Below are 26,544 nucleotides of genomic sequence, written 5' to 3'. Positions count from 1 at the left end.
CAAATATGTTGCATTCAAACAGTTATCCACTGTTATCGGATTTAACGATTAGGATTGTCATCCCTAGAGAAAACCTAGAGAGGAATTTTTTTCTGGACTAAGGGATATTTTTATTTTTATTTTTTGATAAAGGATAAATTACATTTATCAACGAAGCGCAAATACAACATAAGCCCAAATATGCATTAAGCACAAAGCGCAAAGCCAACCTTTGAGCCCAGCCCACAGAAAAAACTCTAAGCTAGAGCTACTGAAGCTGCAGCTGCAGTCGCCAGAAATCCACTCAACACTAACCGTTGCCCCCCTGATATCACACCAGCAAGCACCAAAAAATTGAGGAAGAAAAAGGCCACATCTTCCTCCAAGGACCAACAAATCGACCTCCGACACAAACCAAGGAAGCACGGGAAGAGAGATTCCACAAGCAACATCGCCGACAAGGGCCAACACTAGGAACTTGGAGAGAATTTGGCAAGACAAATTTGTCATAAAATGTTACTATTGCACGGAGAAAGTTGGAACTTAGCCACAATGATTTTACTATTGCATTACCCAAAAATGGATCCTAACCAATGTGTAGTAACTGAAACTCCAAAATCATTTCGACCAAAAAGTTTCCAATTCTGTTGCAGTAAATTCCAAGATAAACTGTTGAAATTCCCTGCTTCATCTTCGGATAATGGACTTAGGTGACAAAGAGGAATCTCAAGTCGGCTTCTGTTAATTTTGCAAGAGCGTCTGAAGCACCACCGATGGTCCTATATTATACACGGCAAAGAAGACGGTGTTAGATAGCTATCGTATGAATGACCAATTAATTTATAAAGAAAAGTACAGAGCAAACAAATCGAACTTACCCCTCGAACACTAATTCCTTTTTCTCCTGTAGCTTTAGAATCCGGTCCTCAATAGTGTTCTCAATCACAAATCTCATAATTCTGCAATGGAGAAGAAAATATCAGATATCTTAGAGAAGGGGGACAATCATGCCTTTTGAATAACATGGATTTTTCGGTTTGTAAAGTTTGGAACACTTCGTAAAAATGGGAGAAAAATGTGGACCTGATCGGTTTGTACTGCCCTATCCGGTGGATTCTATCTTGTGCTTGCCTCTCAACTGCTGGGTTCCACCACGGGTCCATCAAGAAAACCTAGTCCAAAATGCAACGTCTTCAAATCACTTGATCCACTTGTGTATGACTCAAGTTCCAATAATTTAGACACAAAAACATAGTTTAAATCTGACATAAGACATTACTCACATGCGATGCAACTGTCAGATTAAGAGCAACACCTCCAGCTTTCAAGCTCATTAAGAAAATCCTGCAATCTGGATCCTCGGTAAATCTCTTTATGGCATTATCCCTTGCAGACATAGTCATGCTTCCGACCAACTGAACACAATTGACACCGGACTGCAACAGTTTCTTTAAATTAGTATCGGTAATCTATTGATGCACAAATAGGAAACTGTTGTATATTATTCATTTTTACCTTTTGCAAGGAGTAGTTAATGATATCCAAGAACGATGTGAACTGGCTGAAAACAATTCCTTTTGCAGAGCCATCCTTTTCAACCATGGATCTGATTTCTTCCCTCTAGAGACAGAGGAAGTTAAAAAAGCATATGAGGAAGTTAAGAAAGATAACGTGCACGCTACGACATGTGTACGTGTTCTAAGTATATCTGCATCAATGCAGAGTTTCCTATTTCGATGGCCTTATCAACAACATATCAATGATTGACGAATAAGAAAATGGTGACGTACCAAAGCCTCAATTTTTGTGCTAGTCTGAAAATTTTCAAGCTTAATTCTGTTCAAAATGCTTGAAGATCTAAACCCCTTAATGGTAGTCTTGGTCTGATTAGCAGGACCTGGTGTTGTAGTGAAATCAACAGTAACTGGTTTAGAGCATGTCGGGCATGAGACTTGTCCCAAAGAAGCAGCAAAATCAAGCAAGCAAGCCTTGCAAAACACATGCTCACAAGCAGTAACCTGGAAATAGTTAGGAGCAAATCAATAACAGAACAGAAGCATTTAAAATGCATGCAAGGTACTCACTATTCAAATGAAAGGCAGTCATTATTCAAAATTTAACTGCTCACTAGCAACAAATAACGAAATAACAATAACGCACAAACAAGCATGTTTCCTTTTAGATCAAAAGTACATTTTGTTATTGTCCCGCTTAATCAAGCCATTTCAACTCTTCAAAGCTGACACAACACAGGGTTTTAGTTATTAACTAGCAATTGAGGTAATATAATTATCATTGCAAAAATTATCGCAGCAAGTTTTCTATGGAAATCCAGAACATAAAGTTAACAGCAAAAACACATTCTGACAGATCTACAAGAGAACAAATACTGAACCACCCTTCCATGACAAACCTATATTGGTAAACATGATTGACATATCACATAATCGTGAAAATATAAAATGCACAAACAAAGTAAGAAGGGGCGATTTTTTAGCATGGCAAAGCCATTTATTTAGTCTGAAAGAAAAGATCAACTAACCACTGGATCTTCTGCTGCTTCATGACAAATTCCACAGATTTTCTCATTGACATTAATGTTGCTTCCATTTCTCAGTGCAGCAGATGCAGAATACACCACAAGGTAAGGATGATTAACAGCCTGTAGTGAGTAAAAGAAAAAATAAGTGCACAGTACTAATGAACCAAACAGAACTTTGCTGATGAAAAAAACAATAAGCAACAGAAAGGGACAAAAGTTAAAAGAAGAAAAAATTACAAATTTGAAGATCAAAACTGTTACATATCAGATTTAGCCTTTCATCTTATCTATGCTTATAAAACAAAGTATTGACAAATGGCTATAGAACAGCTTATCTCGTAACTGAAAAAGCATAGTGCACATTCAATAAGTATATTGACCTGTCGCAAGCGAGTGAGAAGGTCAAATATGTGAGCATAATTGTTCATCACAGTTCCCTCTTCGACAAATCTGTAACAAAGAAAGCATATTATTCACCAAACCAAATGCTCAGTATATTCAACAGCAATAATGGCAATTAGCATGCCAACAGAGGCAAAGCATTGTCCACATAAGTTGTATGGGGCAACAAGAGAAGTAAAAAAAAAAGTGTTTAGGATCACAAATTAGTCACCGTAGTAAAATTTGCAAGTAGCATTTCACATTCATGTCCAATATGAGTACTGAAACAGCAATAGTGGCCAAATGAAGAAGGAAAAGAGAGAAAGAAAAAGGTGACATACGCGTTAAATTGTGACTGAGTATCATTATATATTGACTCATAAAAACCTTGTTCTTTGATATCCAAGGTGTCCCGCCTCAATGAAACCTATAGGTAGCAGAATAAGAAAGGAACATAAGAAATCTAGACTTCAGAACTGCACACAGCCATATAGAAACAAAACTTACAATTCTAGGAGGTAGTGCAAGATCAGCAGCCCTGCCCTTTTTAGTTCGTCGCAGGACTATGTTCTTTAGAATTTTGTGTTTTAGCAAATACATGGCCCTTTTGCCTTGGATATGATTTCCATATATCTGTATCGGTGTCGCCACATACTTGCAAGGAACACGGATTACAAACATGTAAGCACATCTGTTTCTGTAAGGAAATCAACAAAAAAATATACCAAACTAGAAACTCACTTTATTCCACCAACAAAAATGTCTAACTGAATTATGAGGGCAATTCGAACATTGTGCTGCGGAGCTGCAGGTCACAATTACATTAGAAAAAATGATTAAACACTTGAGAAAAAAGTAGAAATACAAGAGAAAGAGCCAGAAAACATTTAATTAGTTACAAGCAGGCAGCAGTAACTATTGACAGAAGTCTGTCATATATACCTAACAAGGAAAAATGTATCCAACATAAGTAATACGAGATATGTTGATAATATGTATTGTATCATATAGGCATGCAACTTATAAATAATATGTATTACACCATACCTATGATCAAGAGTCCTGCAATCACAATCCTTGCATAAGTAATATGAGTAGGGGACTAACTGCAAGAAGCGGATCTGTGCAAATGCAATTCCAATTATATAAGCTAGATGGCCATAAAAAAACGAGTTTAAAAAATATGTTCTAAAATATAGTAGACTTTACCAAAGAATAAAGTTCTCCAACACGGTTCTGAAGAGGTGTGCCACTTAGAGCCCATTTGTATGAAGACTCTAAAGCAAGAACTGCTTTCGCAGTATTACAACGCCTTGATTTTATATAATGGGCCTAGTTTTAAACAAGAAGTTAGAGACATTTATTCCAAAATAACATATATCAAACAAGTAAAGAGAAGTTGAGTCTTGAAAAAAAAATGGTTGTCTGGGAATAAATCGAAGAAAACACAATCAAACAAAAACATGGACATCAGTTTTCCACTTCTAATTAACTGAAATATAAGGGTTTTTATTTCAACATAAACATAGCCACTACCTTCCCCCCAATACCCGACCACAACTATATTAAGTCAACGCACCTCATCCAAAATGATACGGTTCCACTTCACAGAATGCAAAACTGACTTATCTAGGCTCAAGCGCTGTCCAATATCTTCTGAATCCATATCATCTTCCTCGTTCAGTGCTGATCTCTTCCTGGAAGCTCCATTCTTTCCTTTAGACTCAAATGTCTTCTGCGACACTGGTTGTGGATGCTTTCTCCTTTGTTGCTTAGACTGCTTCTCAGTTCTAAAAGCGTTAGGCCCACAAAAATATTTTAAGTGAGTTGACATTTTCTTCTCGTAATACAACTTTCCACAATATTGACACTTTTGTTTGGGAGGCATCACATTCTTCCTGTAGTCAGCCTCGACAATAGAGTATGTAGTAATGACAAAATCATACTCTGAGAAAATTTGGGAACTCTTCTCTCTATTAGCCCCATGATAAACCAAAACCTTTGTACTTCCCTTTGAAGTAAACCGCTCTATTTCACTAACCCATTGACTCACAGCAACTACAGGGCAAACTACAAGGGTGGTTTTGATTCTAGGAAAGCTTGTGGAAGAACCAGTGTCATAACATGTCGAATTAAGTTCCCGTTTAGCAAGGACAAGAGTAATGGCTTGAATAGTCTTCCCCATTCCCATCTCATCTGCTAGGATTCCTCCTCTAGTTTCAGACTCTTCCTGTTTCACGGCCCATGACAACCATTCCTTCTGGTACCTTAGCAAAGGCATAATCAGATCAGATGGTGCCTCAGCAGCATCGCATATCACATTCTTCTGAGTATCCAGATCAAAATCTTCAGTTACGTTGTCATCAAGCCATTTATCATGCTCCTCTTCCCACGTATTCCACTGCCAACGCCGCTTTTGCCCCCCAGATTTACGATTCTTTTTCTTTTTTTTGTCGTGCAACCTAAGATCGTCAATTTCACCTGATGTGAACCTGGGGGCTGGCACCATCGAGCTTGGTCCTCCTGCTTCTGCCTTGTTCTCCACCACCACCTTCGACTTTTTTATCGCAGGCTCCTTCATTTTACCATTAGGTTTATCATTCAAGTCAAAAACAACTTCCACATTGTTTTGGTACTCTTCACCTACATGCATCAAAACACCAGATTTATGTCAATAAAGCATGCAAACTCACCAATATAACAAAATTCAACCTTCCGCTAAACTGACATTGTTTGTTTAAATCGAAAACATTCCCCAATCAAGAAAGGAGCGCTAAACCAAACCACCAGTCACAGTAATCAGAACTAAAAACCTCGACAAGAATTGCGAATTTTTAACCAAAATCTAAACTCTTAACTTCTTATACGTATCTGGTTAAGAAAGATTTAATTTTTGTTTTACCTTCTTCACTCTCAAAATCAGAAGCGGAAGGCGAAGACGGTGGTACATAAGTATCCTCATCAGACGGTGAATAAGCATCTTCCTTTTCCTCGTGTTGCTCATTTCCTGCACATCCAACAAATATCCATAATTTTATTCAAGTCAAAAGCTTTCTCCTTGTTAAATTCCAACATCAAAATAATACATAACACACAACAAAAAAACAAAGAAAAAATCCAAACAAAATTCGCATCCCTCCCGATCCAATTTAAGACTCAAAACACTTCAATTCGAACTTTCTCGGTAACCTAACAGGTCACATCCTAATTGTAAATTACAATTTTGAACTTCAATCAGAAATACACACACACACAATTGAATTTGAGTGGGAAGATTTTACCGTCGGACGAAGGGCCGGCGGTGCGCTTGCGAGAACGAAGCTCCATTGACGGAGAAAGCGAGTTAGGGTTCTGCGATCGCGAGTTTCGATGTATTTGTACTGAGTGAGGACGAGGCGGAGTCGACGACAAAAGGGCACTATCTGGAAGCGAGCGGCGGGAAAGTGCGTACCTTTATATGGACAGGGACTGGCGAGTGAAGCAGCGGGAATCCACGTCGACGTCGCGCCTCTGGGGCTTCCCAAGCGTGCGCCACGCCTCTGGCGGCAACCGTACGCGTGCTGATTACTCTCCGTCGATCTGTGGGGCCCTTGGGACTTTTGATGGAGTGTACGGTGGATGTGGCATCGGGGAAGTGGTTTTATTGAGGCACGAGAAACACCTTCGTCTCTTGGAATTATTTGAATTTTTAATTACCATCTTATCCCTTTTCATTTTCTCCAGTCGCACCCTTACCCTGGAAGTTTTGTGTAAAATAAACAATTTGTTTTTGGTAAAAAAAAAAATGTTTTTACATTTATTTTGATCTTTCGTACCCTGCAAGCCTGGACAAATATTGGAAGATATAAACAAGTAAATATTAGATGAAATGTCTGAATTTTTTCGATATCGAAATAATAGACTGATGATGAAATAGCCAACTAATCTCTTCTTCTTCTTCTTTTTTTTTGTTTTTTTCTTTTAACAGAAACTGGGATTAACCCGGGCACAACGGCCTGCAAGAACAACGAAAGCCAACAAAGGCTAACAAAGAGACGGAACAAGCAATAGAGAGATGGGATTACACAAAGACGTAGCCACAAATGGCAGAAACGTCATCCCACAACCAAAGCAAAAATTACACAAACGGGGGACAAGGGAGCCCATCCTTGTTTAAAATTCTCACAAAAGAAGATTCGGGTCTTTCGACCCAAACTAAGTCACGCATCTCCAGTGTGAAGTTAGAAGCAACGAAGTCCGCCGCAGCATTTGCTGATCTTGGAACCCAAGACCAGAAGCAAGATTGGAAAGTCTTCCCCATCACACGAATACGGCTAATAATTGTGAAGATTTCCCAATCACAACTCATCGAGCAATCATTCAAACAGGTAATAATATTCTTTGTAAGACAAAAATAACATAACTTATTGGCTATTGTTACATTACGTCCAATTAGGGACTTCCGATAAAATATTGCTTTTATTTACAAATGAAATTGGAAGATAGGTGAATTAAGATTCTAAATCTAAAGTCATATGAAGGGAAGTTAATGTGATAAGTTTCGAAGTCAAATACGCATCGTTACACGTTTTAATATAGCATAAAATTCCTATCTTAATTACTTGAATTACAAATTTTTCTTTCATTATATTGTCACTAAAGTTATAGCGCCAACTATTATTTGGTCTATTGGTGTTAAGCGATCATTAATCCCATGTGCTGAATTTCTCCACTTATAGGTTCCGTGTGGAGAAATTAAGTTTGAAATTAATTGTGTTCAAGTGATGATAGTTTGTACGTTGAATTAGAATAAAAGAAATGTTAAGAAGACTCTTTCAAAATAAGATTTTCTATTGATTTCATGTTATTTTATATTTAACGTTAAGTCATGTATCAACAATATAAATCATTGTGCCAAAAACACAAATGGCATAGAGTTCTACTTTTGAGATAATTTCTTTAGCATTTCTCTTAAAATCATTTGAATTGTCACTTGGTACTACGGTTAGTGGTATTCCTCTTCACTTTTAAGTGAGATAACTTATATTCGATTCTCGTGAAAGACGAATTTGAACCACATTATTGTTAACTCATTGTGAGACTAAGTATTGGTTTGGTACTAATGTGATTTTATAAAAATGGGTATAAAAAAAAAGCTGAGCTCAAAAAGTTGTTTGGTAAACACTTAAAAGCAACTTATTTTCACAATTTTGGGTGAAAAAAAAGCTGAAAACGTGAAGCAGCAAAAATGAGCTTATTCTCGCATCATAGCAGAATCAGTTTTTTTTCAAAGCATAACAATACTGAACCAACTAGCTCACCCCTTTTTTTTAGTGTAGATAATATCGTTTGTTTAAAAAAAAAAAAAATTTGAACCAAACTATGTTAGTATGAATATTTGATGGCTAATGATGTTTACTGTGTGATAAGAAGACAAATTAAATCAACTTAAGCGGAAATTGTGGATTGATTACAATACCAATTCAAGAGATTAAACTCAATGTGCCTAAATATTTATTGTAACAAAAGACTGCTATCCCATTTGAAGCTGTTTTGCTGAATTACAAATTGATAACTAATAGAAGCTGGTGTCAATAGCTTTAACCGCACTCAGCCATGCAGAATCTACGTTTAATTTCGACCACCTCCACCGGACCCACTTCCAGATCCTTGGCCGCTACCGGCACCAGCTCCCACACCAATGCCAATCCCAATTCCAATTCCAATTCCTCCACCATGGCCACCACCACGACCACCACCAGCACCTCCTCCACCTCCTAGGCCACCACCAGCTCCGCCGCCTACACCCCCGCCTGCACCAAAACCACCTCCATGGCCTGAACCTCCACCAAGACCGCCACCACCACCACCTCCTCCTCCTCCTCCTCCTCCTCCACCTCCTCCACCGCCAACACCTCCACCAGCTCCACCTCCGACACCACCTCCTGCACCAAAACCGCCTCCATGGCCTGATCCTCCACCCACACCGCCGCCACCACCTCCTCCTGCACCTCCTCCACCGCCAACACCGCCTCCAGCTCCACCTCCTGCACCACCACCAGCACCAAAACCGCCCCCATGGCCTGAACCTCCACCAACACCAACACCTCCTCCTGAACCGCCTCCACCGCCTCCTCCAAGACCACCACCTCCTCCAACACCTCCACCTACACCGCCACCAGCTCCAAAACCCCCACCATGACCCGACCCACCTCCATGACCACCTCCTCCACCACCTCCAGCACCACCTCCAACTCCACCACCTATACCACCACCAGCCCCTGCTCCTCCACCATGACCTCCACCACCACCAAAGCCTCCTCCTCCTCCAGCTCCGCCTCCAAAGCCACCGCCCCTTGGTCCCCTACCACGATTTCCTCGATCAAACCGACCACCACATCTCCGACCCCATTGACAATCATCATCATCACCGCGAAATCTAGTTTTGTCAACTTTCCCATCACCTAGAGTGGTGATTGCACTCAATTGGAGGACAATGTACAGAACAACAAAACTCAAAGAAAGCCATTTTCGACAGACAACCATGGCTTCTCTCTTTTCTTCTGAAAAATGCTTAATTAAATCTCAGATAGCTAGCTGAGCTTGCGATCTTCTTCCTTCAAAAGACCATCCTTTTATGGGCCTGAACTCCTTAGCCAAAAATACAGTACGTACTGCTACACTAAACAGCCTTTAATGGCTGCATGTTCATGCCACGCGTTGTCACAGTTGGGAAATTTGGCCAACCATTAAATGCCAAATGGAGGAGTAAGTCAAAACTCAAAGGCTGACTTGGATATATAGATCAATTCAGTTTGCATTGAACATTTGACTTATATGTACATTCACTTCTGCTTCTTCTCGTATTGTTACATATGAAAGTTAAATAATAGTGCGTAATTGGTATGAGACACGCGTATATAGATCAGTTTAGTTTGCATTGACCATTTGACTTTTATGTACATTCACTTCTGCTTCTTTCTACATTGTTACGTATGAAAGTTAAATAATAGTACGGTTATATTTCTCCTCTATATTGAAATTTGAAAGGTAAATGATGTTTAGTTCATCTTGCATTGGATATATTGACATGCATTTTTTCACACATTTCTCCACTATATTTCATGAATATCCCATGAATGTATGAATGAGGGAGGATTAATTTCACTTTTCCAAGGGCTGTAATTCATTTGTTTGACTCTCACATGTTGGATTTATCTCTAATTCAATTTGATGAACATGTATGCTTTAATGAAAGTTTGACATAACAATAAGTAGGCCAAACACTTCCCAACCAATTTTATGTGAGCTCTGCAATTTTGCATCTGCAGGGCCATGCAAATTGAAGCGGGTCAACTCTACCGACGCTCTACCATTAATATTACTCTTTGCCAAATTAAATCACCCACCTTCCGCTTTGCAATTTGCAGAAACAAGTGGGAAAATTGCTGTGGCCTGTAAATGTTCATGCAGGATTGTCAAGTTTTCGGGAACAAGTTGGGCTGGAACGTGCGTGGCATTGCGAGTGTATCCATTCGTAGCCAATTGGTTTTGAGTTGGATTAATTTCACCGGTTGCTAATTGGTTTTGTGCCGAATGGTTAACTAGCGATTGAGTGACTTGATACTCAGCATATATTTAAATTTGGGAACTTTAACGAAAAACTTTCTGTACTGTTCACTTTAACAAAAAACCACATTTTTACGCTAAAAAATAAATCCTGGTACTTTTCACTTTATTCTTTATTTTGTCCTTATCGTTAAAACTCAAAGTTTTCAAATCATTTTCATTAGTTTTTCTTTTAAATTTCCATCAAGAACTGGTGTGATAAGCCTTGGCTAACAGATTGGACGTTATTTTTTTATTTATTTGATGCAAGTGAAGCGATACTGGCGGGAGGAGTCAAATACATGATCCCAGATGCACAATTTCATGATATTAATCAACTGAGCTACAAGCTACGAGTAATATGTTAGAAGTTATGCTTTCTAGTGTTCGTCACATTCGCGATTAGTTTCTATCATCCAGTTGAAATTAACGAACGAAAATAATTTTCTTTTCTGATTAAAATATGTTAAACAAAGAATACAAGATGGATAACAATCTATCTTTTAAGAAAAGATCCAGAAAGTTTGATTTGGATCACACAGAGAAGCCACAAACTAACAAAGGGTGACGAATGGCTCGAGTTAAGCCCCCCCTACATCTTTGATTTGCAGACAATATCCTCTCCTAGTTCACATCTACGACCCTGACAATGCTCACAGTTTCAAATGCAGCTTTGCTTAAAGAGGCCGAGTTCTACGCCCCAATGCGCGACCACATAGAAGAGCATTCTTTGGGATCGGATATTCATCCCTCCATGAATTCGCAGGCGAGTAGACGCGGAAATAGAATTGCTGGCCTAAGTACTGCCGAGCCCAGTTCTCAGACCTTATGTTCCACATTCCCACATTGTCCAACGGCATGTAGAGTGCAGTCCATGAGCTGGGATACACCTGTTCGTAGAAAGCAGACACATTTAAGTTCGATCACGAAGACATATTTGTAAATCGCGTATAGGATTTTTCAAAACTGGATTTATCAATGTACCTGAACGGTGGAGCGAGATATAGTGTCTCTCAAATTGTATCTCAATCTGCTTGCAGGTGTCCACTGTCCACCGTCCATCCTGCCCATATCGGAATCACCACAGTTTAAGATATGTGTTCTTATGGAATTTCTGGCATTGTATTAAATTCAAAAAAAAGCTTGAACTTCTGAAGTTCGAGAAACCTACCCTACAACAAAGAAATTATGGCCATCAATGTGCCATGACTGCACAGTATCCTCTGGATTCTCGAACACGAGTTCAGCAAAGCCTCGGAAATCAGCATTCATGACAGAAGTCTGAAGATAAGCGCCGCCTCCAGTGGGGTTGTCTTGGATGCTTCCAAGGGAAAAAACCCCTGAGATCTTGAAGTAGTCAGCAAGTTTAAGTGGCGTGTCTGGTTGAATGTACGATACACTGTTCACAGCATATCTCTGTTTGCCATCAATAATTGGAGCAGAGCTCATGAGCCTAATCGTGCGGGTGGTGTTGATCAATCCGTAATGATACGAGCCTTGTGGGTTCGGTCTTGGACCACTCGCTGTCAAATTCCGTCTGGTATTATACACGAAAAGGCATGAGTTATAGAAACATTCAACAATTCTTTTATGCTGCTTGTATTCATTAGTTACCTGAGAGATCGCGCTTGTTCAAGAGACCAGTCAACCTGAGTTGTTGGGCCACCGGGGGGAGGACCAGAAACACTTCCTGCAGAGTTACTGTAGTGGAGAATGGAGGTTGAACTGAGCACTTGTGACGTGAAACGCGAAGAGACAACAATGTAGTAATCTTGCGGCGGTTGATCAGCTGTAACCAATACAGAATAGGACTGACCCAAATGAATGTCAAGAGAACTGTAAGTATTTTGAAGAGAATGGGTGCCTTCCACCTCAACCAACATCATCGTGTGCCCCTGTATTCTGAAATTGATGGAAGTTGTAAGCCCCACATTCGATATCCGCAACCTGTATATCTTGCCTGCCAAGCAAATATAACATCAAAATGCCGCGAGTACTAAAAAAATGACAGAAATGATGATCAAAATGCTGATTATATTCATTAGTTACCTTGATCAACTGTAAATGTAAACCCATTGGATCCACGGCCATTGATGAGGAGTCCGTCGGGGAAGGGAAGATTATTCCCACCATCTAAGATTGCTTTCAAATCCTGTAAGGATTCAAAACAATCCCATCAACGAACAACACATATCACATTCCTCATTTTGTACTATGTATTCAATTACAATTATGACTCATGAGTCAACGCAATAACGACCACATTTTTATACCACATTATGTAGTAAGCGAACAACTGCGCATTAAAATTGTTACAGATACTTACAGTGTGATTTTTACTGAACCAGTCTCCGGCGAGTATAGTGAAGTCTCCAGCAGGAGGAGGGAAAGGTACGGGAATACGCGGGCGGCTGTCAATTTTGATACCACCGAAACCTCCTGCAGCCTTGTGGAAGCCAAGGGAAGGGAAGTAGAAGTAACTGCCAATCTGATCCTTGACTTGAAGAGCATATGTGAAGTTCTGTCCCGGTGGGATGGGGCAATTCGTGCCAAACACCCCATCCTGCCAGGAATTCCTTCTCTGCTGTACTCCATTCCTAAACAAGAGTTGCAGGATTTGTTGGTGATGAAATTGAGGGTCTACCATAAAACCAATTGGCAATATAGGAAGTAGCCTAAGACCATATAAGCACATAGCAAACCTTGTCCCTCACTAATGTGGGACAACTCTCAACATGTCCCCGCACGTGTGGCGAATTTTCAAGCCTATACGTGGACAACAACTGGGTGACGTGGAGCGCGTGTGACCGTTTGGCTTCACACGAGGACAACCCGCTCTGATACCATGATGAAATTGAGGTTCCACCATAAAACTAATTGGTAATATAAGGAGTAGCCCAAGATCATATAAGCACATAGCAAACCTTGTCCCTCACCAATGTGGGACAACTCTAAACAGTTGGTTAGTCGAACTAGGAATTTTGCTAATGAAAACTACAGGAAAGAAGACAAATTCGATCGAAAACCCTAGAGACTGTTACATGAAAAGCTCGATTGGGAAGTAGTATATCTTTTAAGAAAAAAATTCGCAAAAACATCATATTGCTGAATTGAACAGCTGGATGTGCGCTGAAGAATCCGAGTTTAGCGGATGGATCTGAGAGACTGATGTAAACCAGAATGACCAATCATTTTCCATGTTTTCACTTTTTGCCACATGAACCAAGTGACGAAAACGTGCCAATTCAAAAAGGTGAAAAATTAAATTCCATTTCTTTTATAAAGACGATATTCTAAACTGCTTTAATCTAGAGAGGAGGGAGATTCAAACTTAATTTCAATAGAGCAGCACTACCTACCATGACCAACCAACTAGCCTAACTCACGTCTCATTTCTAAGTGCTTCAGTTATGAAAAATAAAGGCATAGATAATTGGTATTTAACAATAAACATTATATTAATGAAAAAATAAATAAACAGGGAACGATGACTAACCAAGAGATGAGAAAAGGTTCATCCAAGCTATTGAAAACGTTGATGATGAGGTTATCATTGGTGACCGAATCGATCTGCGGCCCTGGAAATTGCCCATTTATCAATATCCCCTGCGTTTCCATTCAAACCCCATTTTATTAGCAACAAAATTTCCCACAACACAGGAGAGAGAGAGAGAGAGAGAGAGAGAGAGAGAGAGAGAGAGAGAGAGAGAAGGTAGTGATAAAGTTACCTGCTGTTTAACTCCAAGGGGGTAAATATCACCATAGGTGACATTCCAGTTGTAGAACCTGTACGGATCTTCCCCATTTGTGCAGGTCACCGTAAGCAGGGCAACCAATACCACACAACAAGCACTTTTGTACACTCCCATCTTTCTCTCTCTCTAACCAACCCAATATTCTTATATGGATGTTTGAGAGAAATCAATGGAGAAATGGGAAAATAAAACCCTCCCAGAAGATAAAGATTCAATCTTTAGAATCTTTATCTTTCACTCTGTGAAGCTCCCCTTCACCTCCTCTGCTTTTATTCTCTCTGTTTTTGCTTTTTCTTTGAGCACTTTTGAGAGGGTTCTACAGAAGTTCTTTTGTCTGCTAGATGAGACCTCCTGGATATTTTTAGTAAGCCAATAGGGTACGAGTGTCTATGAGCTGTACTAGTTGCAGTCCAGTCTCTATATGTAAAGCAAATAAATAGGTTTTGCTGCAGTCACTGATCAGTCCACAGTCCACACCGCGTATTTAGGATTGCGTGACGAAGTTCAAAATTTTAGGACGTTTTATTTTATATATTTGGTAAAATAAAAAGAGCTTGATTAGGGTATTGGGATTATCATACAGTTGCAGAAGAAAGTCATTTTGCTTGGAACTGGATCCTCTCCTGAGCTCAAGATGAAGATCTTTCTGAGCAGCCTATCTGAACTGTTAAAATTTGATCTAATGATTCTAAAAAAGAGCTCATATAAAAATTATAATAATTGCAGTTGTTGAATCAAATTTGAACGATCCAAATAAGCTGCTCAGGAGGATCTCCATCTTGAGCTCAGAAGATGATCTAGTTCCATTTTGCTTGGCTTGTGATTGGTGAAAAAGGAGCTCAAATTAGGGAAAGGTGGACTAAATTTCTATATTCCTAAAACGGACGATGTAATTGAACTTAAAGTTCTCGGTTATAAAGGCATTTTGAGATATTTCTCGTGTCTAAATTTGTGTTTATTATGTCAATCCTAATGATTTTCCTATTTCAGCAAAAGTGGTTTGTGATTGTCGTATAACAATCAATTTCCCTAAAATTTTATTGACCAAAAAAAAAAAAAATTTCCCAAAAATTTATCTTGTTTAGAGAAATATTGCATATGTGATAATTTTTTAAATCAATCACATTACTTTATCATTGCATGATTAACTTCAAATACTGAAAGTATTGTAGTTGTTATTGTCTGAACGAGTAACATGCCTTGTTGAAGTAAAAAAATGACATCTTGACTAAAATATTCATGGGGCCTTGTCGGTGATAGGCAAGACAATAATATAAAATTATGTGGGTGATCCTTCACTCCATCTGACTAAACACATTGAATTAATAGCTAAATAAAGATATTAGATTTAATTATGCATTTTTAATTGGGCAACAAATCTTACTGACTACCGAAGACTTTGGTTCCAGACAGTAATAATTTAGTATAACACATGCACCTAGGGCTGGGCACGGGCCGGGCCAGGCCCATTTTTGAAGGGACCGGACCGAACCCGGAATTAAAGGAGACGGGGCGGGCCGGGCCGGGCACTACAATTCTGAAAATAGGAACCGGACCTTACCCGGCCCGATTGAAACGGGCCGGTTCGGTCCGGGTACACGGGTCCTTTTTTTTTTTTTTTTTTTTTCTTCTTCCTGTTTAAACATGTTTGCTGCACACAGATTGCAGTTTTTGCTGAACACATACAAACTGCACAGATTGCAGTTTTTGCTGCACACAGATTGCAGTTTTTGCTGCACACATACGACGAACTGCACAGATTGCAGTTTTTGCTGCACACATACAAACTGCACACATACACATACAAACCCCAAGATTCTCAAATGCATATATTTTCGAATATATCCAGGCAAACACAAAATTCAAAACTAAATTCATAGTCAAAACATTTAAAAGAAAATCACATTGATAATATCAACCCAAATCAGCAAAGAAAAGTAACGCAATGATCAGAACGAAGTCGGAAAAAATTGAGTGCTCGAGGTCAATTCGCTCCCTGTTTGAGATGTAACAACGTGCTCAGAAAGTTACATGTTCTTAATTGAGTTCTTGGGTCCAGGTATTCTAAACCTTATGTACAGATAGAACAATATTCTTTTTCCAAACAATCACGTAATTGCTAGATTCTCAATCTGATAACATCATAGTCATTTAGACTTTATGTGTATAATTGACAGTCTTAGTTCATAGATTGATAACACACACACACACACACACGAACAGAGACCATGTATCATGGGCATAAATGTCCCACAGATATACAACGAAGAACCATTGAGAAACTAAGGGTGATATCTAGGCTCCATCTAGATTTAATAATTAAAAGAGAAATGAAAATATAAAGAGTTCAAAGGAAATCCCTTTCAAGCATCAGAACCAACTTTTTTCAGTAACTCCATTAGTTCCAATCTAAAATTAAGGAATAATCTTCAAGAATGAGAAAACCGATAAACAATTGAAACGGAAAGTCTGACTTTTGTTCACCAATACCCAAACCAAGGCACATGATCAAGCAGCCAAATTACCAACTACTATCTGGGGAAGGGAACATGCAATTAGCAAGGTTTGACATTGAAAAACATAAAAACGGGTAAAGTGGGAAAAAGATGCATAAACCAGATACACACTCACTCTGCAGCTGACACGATCTTGGTGCGATCTGCAGGCACAGCTATAAAATGCAACCATGTTTTCCGAAATAGAGGGTTAAAGTTAAACACAGCCTCTTACAAATCAACATGCAAATGGAAAATTAACTCTAGTAGTAACCTAGTTCGAAAACCCTAAAATCCCAAATTCCAATTTAAAAACCCTAAAATCCCTACACCCAAAATTCAAATTAATAACAAAACCCTAATTCAAAATTACCTAAATTTTAGAGGGATGATGGCCTGGGTTCTCTGGCGGTCACGACGGTGATGGGGTGATGGAGTCACGACGGCGGGGGTTGCTGTCGAAGAGGAGAGAATCGACGGCAAGGGTGATGGCCTGGGTTCTCTGGGATGTTGTCGATGGCAAGGGTGGTCCCGTTGTATTCGCCGAGGAGAAACGACGGTTGGTGAGGGGATCGGAGTCGAGGGAAGGACGGTTGGTGAGGGGATTGGAGTCGAGGGAAGGTCTGAAAGTTTGAGAGAGTGAGAGAGAGTGAGAGAGTGAGAGAGTCGGGACTCGGGAGGGAATCGGGATGAGAGAGAGATAGAACTTAGGGTAAAACTAAAACAACGGTTCAGATTAGATATGGTATCTTATTCATCAATCTGGTCCATTCATTTTAATTACAAACGGGTACCCGCGGTTCCTATACCCAGGAACCGGCCCGGACTGAAATTCACAAAGACCCGCCCCGCCCCGCCCCGTTTCTTGTTTTTAAAAGTAGGAACCGGCCCGTACCCGCCCCGAACCGCCATTACCCGCCCCGACCCGCGGTTCCTGTACCCGTTTGCCCAGCCCTACATGCACCTCAAGTCTTTCAAGATTTTTTTTTTAGTTTTTTATTTTCTCAAAGAAACCGACCGACACAGCCAATGGGTGGTAATTGAATTCCTTTAATTTGTGTCCTCCAGGAATCAAACTATTTTTCTTAAATTGTCCTCAGAATTTGTCTTCTACAAATCCACCCAAATTGGGAGGTGGCTGGTGTGGTGGGAGGACGTGAATATGGGAGGCAGTGTGTCACATCCCGACTCGGGCCCCCACCACATCCCAGGCTTGACTCTGCCGTAGCACGATATTGTCCGTTTTGGGCCCCGACCACGTTTTCACAGTTTTTGTTTTGGGAACTCACATGAGAACTTCCCAATGGGTCACCCATTATGTGATTACTCTCGCGCGAACTCGCTTAACTTCGAAGTTCCGATAGAACCCGAAGCCAGTGAGCTCCCAAAATGTCTCGTGCTAGGAAGAGATGAGAATATACATATAAGACTTAAAGAATCCACTCCTAAGCGATGTGGGATGTTACAATCCACCCCCCTTAGGGGCCCGACGTCCTCGTCGGCACACATCCAGCCAAGGATTGGCTCTGATACCAAATTGTCACATCCCGACCCGGACCCCCACCACATCCCGAGCTTGACTCGGCTGTAGCACGATATTGTCCGCTTTGGGCCCCAACCACGCCCTCATGGTTTTTGTTTTGGGAACTCACACGAGAACTTCAAAGTGGGTCACCCCATCATGAGATTGCTCTTGCGTGAACTTGCTTAACTTCGGAGTTCCGATGGAACTCGAAGCTAGTGAGCTCTCAAAATGCCTCGTGCTAGGAAGAGATGTGAATATACATATAAGGCTTAGAGGATCCACCCCTTGGGCGATGTGGGATGTTACAATGGGATTGCTCTTGCGCGAACTCGCTTAACTTCAGAGTTTCGATTGAACTTGAAGTCAGTGAGCTCCCCAAAGTCCTCGTGCTAAGAAGAAATGGGAATATACATATAAGGTTTAGAGGATCCACTCCCCTAGGCGATGTGGGATGTTACAATCCACCTCTCTTAGGGGCCTGACGTCCTTGTCGGCACACATCCGGCCATGGATTGTCTCTGATACCAAATTGTTGCATCCCAGCCCGAGCCCCCACCACAACCTGGGCTCGACTCCATCATAGCACGATATTGTCCGCTTTGGGCCCCGTTCACGCCCTCATAGTTTTGTTTATGGGAATTTACACGATGACTTCCCAATGGGTCACCTATCATGGGAATGCTCTCGTGCGAACTCGCTTAACTTCGGAGTTCCGATGGAACCCGAAGCCAATGAGCTCCCAAAAGGCCTTGTGCTATATGGAGGTGGACATGTACATATAAAGCATAAAGGATCCACTCCCCTGGATAATGTGGGATGTTACATAGTGGGTGTATTTGTGAATATGGGATGTTGTGAGGGCTAGGAAGAAAAAGATATGGAGGATTGGGGGAGCATGGAAGACCTGTGAGTATGATATGTGGTGGGATGGGATGTGTGGGCTGGGAAAGAAAAAGGCAGCAAGGCATAAAGCCCTCTCCATTTTATAACTTGAACATCTGAAATTCTTTATGGTGTAGAAATGTACATTTGGATGGCTTTGGTACCTGAAGCCTTTCTAGACATAGTTGCAAGCTTTTCCTCCAATTCTTGCTTTACAGATGTAAGGGTGGATGCCCGGGCTTGCTCCTCTGCTAATTGTTGTCTCTCTTGCTACAAGAAATTTACCACTGTTCAAACGAAGATGCGTGGGAGACTGGGAGTGCTCTGGAAGTTGGTGAAGAAAAGATAGGGATGAGAGGATGGGAGGGAGAAAAGATAAAATTTGTAAAGATAAATTTAATTTTATATAGATAAACTTAATTTTCAATAATTATAGTATAAAAATAAATTATTTTCAACAAGGACATTTTAGTAATCAAGCTAGTTTTAATTCCGATTCCAGTGAATTAGTAAACAATATATACAGAACCAATATCATTTGTATTCCGATTCCAGTTTAGTTTAGTAAACAACTTTAACAATAATCTAATTCTGTTTCATCCTCAATCCAATTCCTCCTTAATTCAATTTCCTTCAACTTGATTACGGATTAGTAAACGAGCCCTTAATGATTGAACCCTTGTTGATTGGATTCAAGTTTTATGGTTCTTTGTGAGAGTTTGCTTCAAATTCATTGAAATAAAAAATTTCAAGCTCGTTTGGATGTATTTTTAAAATGACTGAAAGCGTTTTTGGTGAAAATGTTTTTGGTGAAAATGTTTTTGGAATCAATTCTTAGTAAAAATGCAAGTAAATTCTGAAGAAAAAAAACACTAAAAGTGCTTCCTGGAAGAAGCACATAACTGATGCTTCTTGCAGAAAACATTTTAAGTGCTTTTGAAACCAAAAAATATTTTCTCTAAAAATGTTTTCAGTTATTTTAAAAGTACATCCAAACGAACCCTTCAACTCACAGTAAAAAAATCAGTTTCTTTTCAATCTAATTTCTCTAATTTTAATTACATTTAAGGCAACGAGCTATGAGTGGGACGCGGAGACCGCATAAACTCTAATCCAGTGTGGAAGAGCTGAGTGTGATGACCTACCAAGATCTTTTACCCACCAAGACACATGTCTCCATACACCAATGGGCTTAATGCTTGGATTAAAGTAAGCTTGAAGTGCTTTTCTTTTTTTAAGAAACAATTCACTGAAACTTGGTCATGTATCCCCCACAAAATCCAAGCCGTCATCAAAAAAATTTCTTCTTGACCAAAGCATCATCATAATTGGTTTGTTATATATTAATATTTTCAATTTCTTTTGGGTAAACATATTTTCAATTATTGGTTACGTGCTTTCTTCCATCGTTCCAACGTAAATAAATAAAGAGAGATGACAAAAGTAAGTGGCTCTTTACTATAGTGTTAGAGATGAGTATTGCATTTGCATCATGGTGCGGGTTTGAACATTGTTGACTCCTTAATCTAATATCTAATCTAACAAATCTATTATTTGATAAAATAAAATAAAAAGATGGCCAAAAAAAAAAGGTCAGAGAGAAATTTTAAAACTTGGTGGCCAAAAATGTATTGTGGTCAGAGATGGATATAGAAGACCAAGCTGAATGGAATTGTTGCTAGGAAGCCCAAAGACTTTAGGATTCTACCACTCTTTAGGCAAGCGACAACCATTTTCAACCCATGTTTTGGTTACATATCAAACTTACAATGAATTCATCAACTCTAAGGATTTGATTTATCCTTTTAGATTGGACAAGCTAAAAAATAATTAAGTGACAAATAAATAAAGTGTACACAAGGAGAAAAATGTGTATGAAATTCAAACTTTTCCTTCTGCAACTCGACTTTAATATCATTTTTTCTTGTGAAATTCAAATTTCGCCATTTAATATGAACTCAGAAATTTGCTCTACTTTGGTGGGCTTCCATTTATTCAACTAAAATAAGATCAAATTTGCTGACGAGGAAAGATTCCATCATATTTTTCGAAGGTTGTGTTGATACACAAAACCAGAGGTCTTGGAACAACGTAAATCCGACCGTGAATCTGCAAGAAATGTAAATAACACAAGATGTATCGTGATTCACCCCAAGGTTTGGGCTACGTCCACACTGATTATGTATTTATTTGAGGAAGAGAGAGCTCTGAGAGTGAGAGCTTGAGGGGGTGAAGAGCCTTAGGAATTGGCCTCAGAAATAGCCTCCCCTAATTGTGAGGGTAAGGGGTCCTTTTATAGAATAAGGACTCCTCACTTATTACATATTTGCCCATTCCTTTATCAGATAATTACATTTAAGTCCCTCGAGTATTTGTACGAGATCTAAATACGAGGCCCTAAATATGGTATAAATAGTAGTCCCCCAAGTTTTCAGTCAAGAGAGTTTTTTGGCTGGAGACTTGAAATTTAGTCCATGTGTGGGCCGAAGTAACTAGATGTTGTCTTGAACTGATGTTCGATATGAGGCGGTGCTCAATCTGAAATGATGCTCAACTAAGAGTAGCACAACACATGTTGCGAGGCTGTTCGACTCGTGGCTTATGTTGCCTTGGTTGGTTCAGCTTGTGGCGTTGAAGGTGAGGGAGTCCCTTTTATAGAATAAGGGCTCGCTCATCAATCCATAAATGATGGGTTAGAGTTGATGCTCGCGGCGAGGCTGTTGCTCAGTAGGCGGCGATGCTCTCTAATGATGGCGATGGAGTCCCTTTTATAGAATAAGGGCTTGATCCTCAATACATGAATAATGGGCTAGAGTCCCCCAAGTATTTTCATGAGGCCCAGTTGAGGCCCAATATATGGTACATAATGTAGTTCCCAAGTCTTCGGTCAATAGAGTCTGTTGGCTGAAGACTTCAAATTAAATCCATGTATGGGCTGAAGTGGCGGTTGTTCGGAGGCGATATTTGTATACCCTGCACTGAAGCTTTGTAGGTGAAGCTTTGCAAGTGAAGCTTTGAAGCTAGAGCTCTGTAAATGACGCTTTTGAAGCTAGAGCTCTGTAAATGAAGCTTTTGAAGCTGATTTACATGAGTGATGCTCATGGATGTTGTCATGAGTGATGCTCATGAATGTTAACATGAGTGATGCTCATGAATGTTGACATGAATGATGGTTATGAATGTTTATGTATGATTATCATGAGTGATGCTCATGAATGTTTATGTATGAATGACATGAGTAATGCTCATGTATAATTTGAAGTACTGGGCGTACTTTTAATCACCTGGTTGGTGGCATGAAGGAAAGTACGGGTTATACATTTCATCACCTGGTTGGTGGTAATAGCGGCAAGTTGCCGAATAATTTTGGAGTACTGGGCATACTTTTGATCACCTGGTTGGTGGTAATAGTGGCGGGTTGCCGAATAATTGTGGAGTACTGGGCGTACTTTTGATGACCTGGTTGATGCTATTTTAGGTTTATGGGCCTTCGCTCTTCACACAACATTCCAGCCCATTTATTTTGGGCTTTGCCGTTTTTTTTAATTACCCTCTGATGAGGTTTATACATATTACCTTCTGATGGGGTTTATACAGATGTCTCCGAAAGATAATAAAAATAAATTACATCATTCTGGTGGGGTGTTTATTCCTTGCTTTTGCTTTCTCTTTTGCTTTTTTTTTTTTTTTTTTCATAAAAGAGGAACATGCATGATTCAGAAGTTGGTGGTCGACAGTTGGTTTTTAGAAAATAGGCAGGTTCATGATGAAGAATCTTATCTTATCCCTTTGCCCATGCTGTTCATGACCCAATCACTGCTGGCCTTGACCCCAGCCCTGGCCGACTCAGAGAGCATCCATTGCACTTGCAGATAGAGGGAACCTTGCACCAGTTCTTATCTTATTCATGAGTGCTTGAAGACTTGATGCTAATTATTCAATGCGGCACAAGCCATGAAATAACATGCATATGAGAAGTATTGAAGGCCCACCGATTCCAGCTCTGCGTCATTCTCCTCACGGGCAAGCTTTACCATGTCTACATGCTCAAGCAATTCCCGCTCAAATGCCTGCACTTCTTTCATTTTACCCAAAAGAGACCCATGCTTATAGCTTATCTTCCCTACGTGTACATGATCATTCTACAGGTCTGGCTTATTCACCTCCGCTGATAACATATCTAACTTAATCAGCAGCTTCTTCCATTGCAAATGTTTCTTAATAAGATGAATAGATTGTGCAATTGCAGCAGCATGACTCTTCCAATCACTTTCATCCTCATCCAGAATCAGCCACTCACTAGCAATGATTCTATCAACCGTCAGCCCGTCACACGTCGACGGCTTCACAGCAGCCTGAGTACCAAACAAACAAATCAACTCGAACCTGCCGCAACCTGAATACAAACTTTTCACCGTTGGCAGCCCTAATACACCACACCCACTGATATTTTTCCCTGAAACAGCATTTCCAAAGCTCAAAGCAAGAGGCTTGGAGCCCGTAACGAAGATACTACTCGAAAAGTTGGGATTTTGGAGGGACCCGGATGAGATTTTTGAGGTATTGGGAGAAAATGAAGAGAACCCAGAATCCAGAATATTGCGTCTTCCAATTGGATTCGGTAAATTCTGAGGGTTTAAGGGTTGATTTACATTTCTGGGTTGGGATTCAGACAGAGTAGAGAAAAGCAGATTGGGGAAAAAACGGCTTTTGGCTTCTGGGTTTGGGTAGAGAAGCTGCCAGGATCCACTACTACTTGCTCTTCGTCCATTGGAGATAGAGAGGTCGTATCGGCGATGATGTCAAAGAATAGATTGGATCAATGTACTTGCAACCTATAATTTAAAGTGTGTCATCTACGACCATAGCAAATTGACTCTGACCATTTCTGTTATCCAGCTTCTGAATCAAATAAACCTTATCGGCAGCATCCTGCCACAATTGGCCGGCGACGTAGATGGTGACCATGGTGGAGACCATGGCGAGCAAGAGAGCTGAAATCCGAGAGTGAAAAGCTGAGCCGAATAGCCGGTTGTACGACGGTCGGCTATGCATGTCTTTCTGGTGCGGCAGAAAATAAAGGGGCGCAGAGCTCGAGCGGATTTCAGTGAGTGGCGGCGAGCTAGATCACGGGAGGGGTTTCGGAGCTCGATCAAGTTAGAAACTAACTGATACTCTCAACAGTATAGGGCTGCGATTGCGACTGCTCAATTTCTAGGTCCACGCCTGGACCGTCGTCCACTCCATCTTAGAGTTTCACCTGATCAGTTGGAGATTCAGAGAATCAAGTGAAATGGGAGCTCATCGATTTGACGAGGAAGAAGAAGAAGATGGAGGACTGGGCTGATGAAAAATGAGCAAAATACAGACAGGGAAAGCAGGAGAGATAGATAGAGCTGATGAGTGTTTGATATTTGGATCTTTTTTGTTTCTGGGTTTTCTGTGATCTTGCAGGTTCATGGCGGAGGTGAAAAAATGAAAAAGAACCGACACAACTTTTCGTATCAATTCCCACAGACGGCGCCAAATGTTGATGCACAAAACCGGAGGTCTTGGAATAACGTAAATCCGACCGTGAATCTGCAAGAAATGTAAATAACACAAGATGTATCGTGGTTCACCCCAATGTTTGGGCTACGTCCACATTGATTACGTATTTATTTGAGGGAGAGAGAGCTTGAGGGGGTGAGGAGCCTTAGGAATTGGCCTCAGAAATGGCCTCCCCTAATTGTGAGGGTGAGGGGTCATTTTATAGAATAATGACTGCTCACTTATTACATATTTGCCCATTCCTTTATCACATAATTACATTTAAGTCTCTCGAGTATTTGTACGAGATCTAAATACGAGGCCCTAAATATGGTATAAAGAGGTTGCACAATTTAATCAAAGACTCCTATCCTTTTTCTATGCATACGGGCACAATTCTGTCAACGTCCAACCAAACAAAATGGGTCAATTATTTATACATGCTTTCAAAGCCACCTCACTCGTAATATAAAAAGGTTAACGTTTTGCTCGTGTATTCCAATATTTTTGGTAGGTAAGCAAGTGGTAGGAGAACGGCTGGTGAACGATGCCCACAAGTGCTTTCTACCAAGGCTCTACCAATCGAATCAATCTGATAAGTGCTTTTCTAGTTTATTGGACGGCTGAGATTTGCAGTGCACATGTTGTTTTCCCACATTGGTGGGACGCACTACCAATATATACGGGTCAGAAAAAGCAGATTCAACAGAGAAAAATTGTAGGAGCAAAGCTGCAAAAGAAAGATAAGATGGGGGTGATCAAGGCAGCTGCAGGAGATGCAATTTTGACCTCCATGTGGGTGTTCTGTGCACCCAGCATGGGAGTTTTCACATCCATCATAGCCTCGTTTCTTGGCATCCAAGCTAGGTCTTTGTCAGGTCTTTTCATCACCACAATAATTTCCACAGTTCTGATTTTAACAATCAGCTTGATAGGCAAGCTCTTGGGTGGTGCCAGCTTCAACCCCTCCACCACCGCCAGTTTCTACACTGCTGGTCTCAACCCGGGAACTTCTCTCCTCTCCATGGCAGTTCGGTTCCCGGCTCAGGCGGCCGGCGGAGTAGGTGGCGCCAAGGCAATTTTACAAGTGATGCCAAAGAAGTACAAGCACATGCTTAGAGGGCCTTCTTTGAAAGTGGATTTGTATACTGGTATTATAGCTGAGGGGGTGATGACTTGTCTTCTTTGCTTTGCTTTGCTTGTGATTATGCTGAGAGGGCCTAGAAATCCAATTGTGAAGATATGGATGCTTTCGATCGTGACGATTGGATTGGTGGTCGCCGGAAATGGGTACACAGGACCTTCCATGAACCCTGCCAATGCTTTTGGGTGGGCGTATGTAAATAATTGGCACAACAGTTGGGAGCTTTTCTTGGTTTATTGGATTGGCCCCTTTGTTGGAGCAACTGTAGCTGCTTTGGTTTTTAGGGTTTTGTTTCCCCCACCAGTACCAAAGGAAAAGAAAGCTTGAAAAAGAAAAGAACATTAGGTTAATGCAGATATTTGATTCAATAGTTATGGTGTCTGTGATTCTCTTCTCTTTCTCTTATGAATGAAATGATTTACAATTGTGAATTTTAGGATTCATTTTGTAGATTTAATATTATGAAGGCCTTCGATGTTGATACTGATTTCGTTACTCATTTCTTAGCGAGAACAATTTAAGTTTTACTTAGGGACCGCTAGATTAAACTAGATCTAAAGATTGGGAAGAAGTGTAACAATATTTGTCAAAATCTTTGTCCCTTGATCATATTCCTATATATATATATATATATGCAACTTGTTTAGAAAGGCACAAAATGCACAACTTACCAAGTGATCATCTCTCACTTAAAAGATTGGAAACACAGAGTTGTACACATTTAA

The 26,544-nt window shown here is 40.3% G+C and overlaps 4 protein-coding genes across 4 annotated transcripts; 1 reads left to right on the top strand and 3 right to left on the bottom strand.

The window, feature by feature from the left end:
- Positions 1 to 85: 85 nt before the first annotated feature.
- LOC126612289 (DNA repair protein RAD16) lies at positions 86 to 6,478 on the bottom strand. Its single transcript, XM_050280673.1, has 16 exons — positions 6,184 to 6,478; positions 5,805 to 5,909; positions 4,482 to 5,545; positions 4,112 to 4,234; positions 3,950 to 4,023; positions 3,644 to 3,707; positions 3,410 to 3,556; positions 3,244 to 3,329; positions 2,902 to 2,971; positions 2,522 to 2,641; positions 1,770 to 1,997; positions 1,495 to 1,599; positions 1,263 to 1,415; positions 1,063 to 1,151; positions 858 to 938; positions 86 to 758 (listed from the first exon to the last, which is right to left on the bottom strand). The coding sequence occupies exons 1-16, from the start codon at positions 6,227 to 6,229 to the stop codon at positions 686 to 688; spliced, it is 2,628 nt and encodes an 875-aa protein (XP_050136630.1). The 5' UTR covers positions 6,230 to 6,478; the 3' UTR covers positions 86 to 685.
- Positions 6,479 to 8,295: 1,817 nt separating this feature from the next.
- Positions 8,296 to 9,550, bottom strand: LOC126612298 (glycine-rich cell wall structural protein 1-like). Its single transcript, XM_050280682.1, has 2 exons — positions 9,106 to 9,550; positions 8,296 to 9,030 (listed from the first exon to the last, which is right to left on the bottom strand). The coding sequence occupies exons 1-2, from the start codon at positions 9,425 to 9,427 to the stop codon at positions 8,513 to 8,515; spliced, it is 840 nt and encodes a 279-aa protein (XP_050136639.1). The 5' UTR covers positions 9,428 to 9,550; the 3' UTR covers positions 8,296 to 8,512.
- A 1,365-nt stretch (positions 9,551 to 10,915) lies between these two features.
- LOC126612291 (L-ascorbate oxidase homolog) lies at positions 10,916 to 14,626 on the bottom strand. Its single transcript, XM_050280675.1, has 8 exons — positions 14,218 to 14,626; positions 13,986 to 14,095; positions 12,816 to 13,086; positions 12,539 to 12,641; positions 12,104 to 12,449; positions 11,661 to 12,026; positions 11,474 to 11,552; positions 10,916 to 11,379 (listed from the first exon to the last, which is right to left on the bottom strand). The coding sequence occupies exons 1-8, from the start codon at positions 14,356 to 14,358 to the stop codon at positions 11,167 to 11,169; spliced, it is 1,629 nt and encodes a 542-aa protein (XP_050136632.1). The 5' UTR covers positions 14,359 to 14,626; the 3' UTR covers positions 10,916 to 11,166.
- Positions 14,627 to 25,363: 10,737 nt separating this feature from the next.
- On the top strand, positions 25,364 to 26,250 carry LOC126612296 (aquaporin SIP1-1-like). Its single transcript, XM_050280681.1, has one exon. It carries the CDS (start codon positions 25,424 to 25,426, stop codon positions 26,144 to 26,146), a length of 723 nt encoding a protein of 240 aa, XP_050136638.1. The 5' UTR covers positions 25,364 to 25,423; the 3' UTR covers positions 26,147 to 26,250.
- The last annotated feature ends 294 nt before the right edge of the window (positions 26,251 to 26,544 follow it).

The sequence above is a fragment of the Malus sylvestris genome, chromosome 17 (genome assembly GCF_916048215.2).
Source record: "Malus sylvestris chromosome 17, drMalSylv7.2, whole genome shotgun sequence".
NCBI classification, from domain to species: Eukaryota; Viridiplantae; Streptophyta; class Magnoliopsida; order Rosales; family Rosaceae; genus Malus; species Malus sylvestris.
The sequence above is the reverse complement of the archived record's forward strand: the minus strand, read 5'-3'. Positions and strand labels throughout refer to the sequence as shown.

Excerpts from the sequence above, each read along its gene's own strand:
- LOC126612289 (XM_050280673.1), bottom strand. The coding sequence starts at position 6,229 with ATGGAGCTTCGTTCTCGCAAGCGCACCGCCGGCCCTTCGTCCGACG. Across the intron at positions 4,024-4,111 it reads TTGGAGAACTTTATTCTTTG|ATCCGCTTCTTGCAGTTAGT; the intron begins GTAAAGTCTACT and ends GCATTTGCACAG. Across the intron at positions 1,998-2,521 it reads AAGCAGCAGAAGATCCAGTG|GTTACTGCTTGTGAGCATGT; the intron begins GTTAGTTGATCT and ends AACTATTTCCAG.
- LOC126612298 (XM_050280682.1), bottom strand. The coding sequence starts at position 9,427 with ATGGTTGTCTGTCGAAAATGGCTTTCTTTGAGTTTTGTTGTTCTGTAC. Across the intron at positions 9,031-9,105 it reads TGCTGGAGGTGGTGGAGGAG|GTGGTGGTCTTGGAGGAGGC; the intron begins GTGGTCATGGAG and ends GTGTTGGAGGAG.
- LOC126612291 (XM_050280675.1), bottom strand. The coding sequence starts at position 14,358 with ATGGGAGTGTACAAAAGTGCTTGTTGTGTGGTATTGGTTGCCCTGCTT. Across the intron at positions 13,087-13,985 it reads GAACCTTTTCTCATCTCTTG|GAATGGAGTACAGCAGAGAA; the intron begins GTTAGTCATCGT and ends ACTCTTGTTTAG. Across the intron at positions 11,380-11,473 it reads TATCTCGCTCCACCGTTCAG|GTGTATCCCAGCTCATGGAC; the intron begins GTACATTGATAA and ends TTCTACGAACAG.
- LOC126612296 (XM_050280681.1), top strand. The coding sequence starts at position 25,424 with ATGGGGGTGATCAAGGCAGCTGCAGGAGATGCAATTTTGACCTCCATG.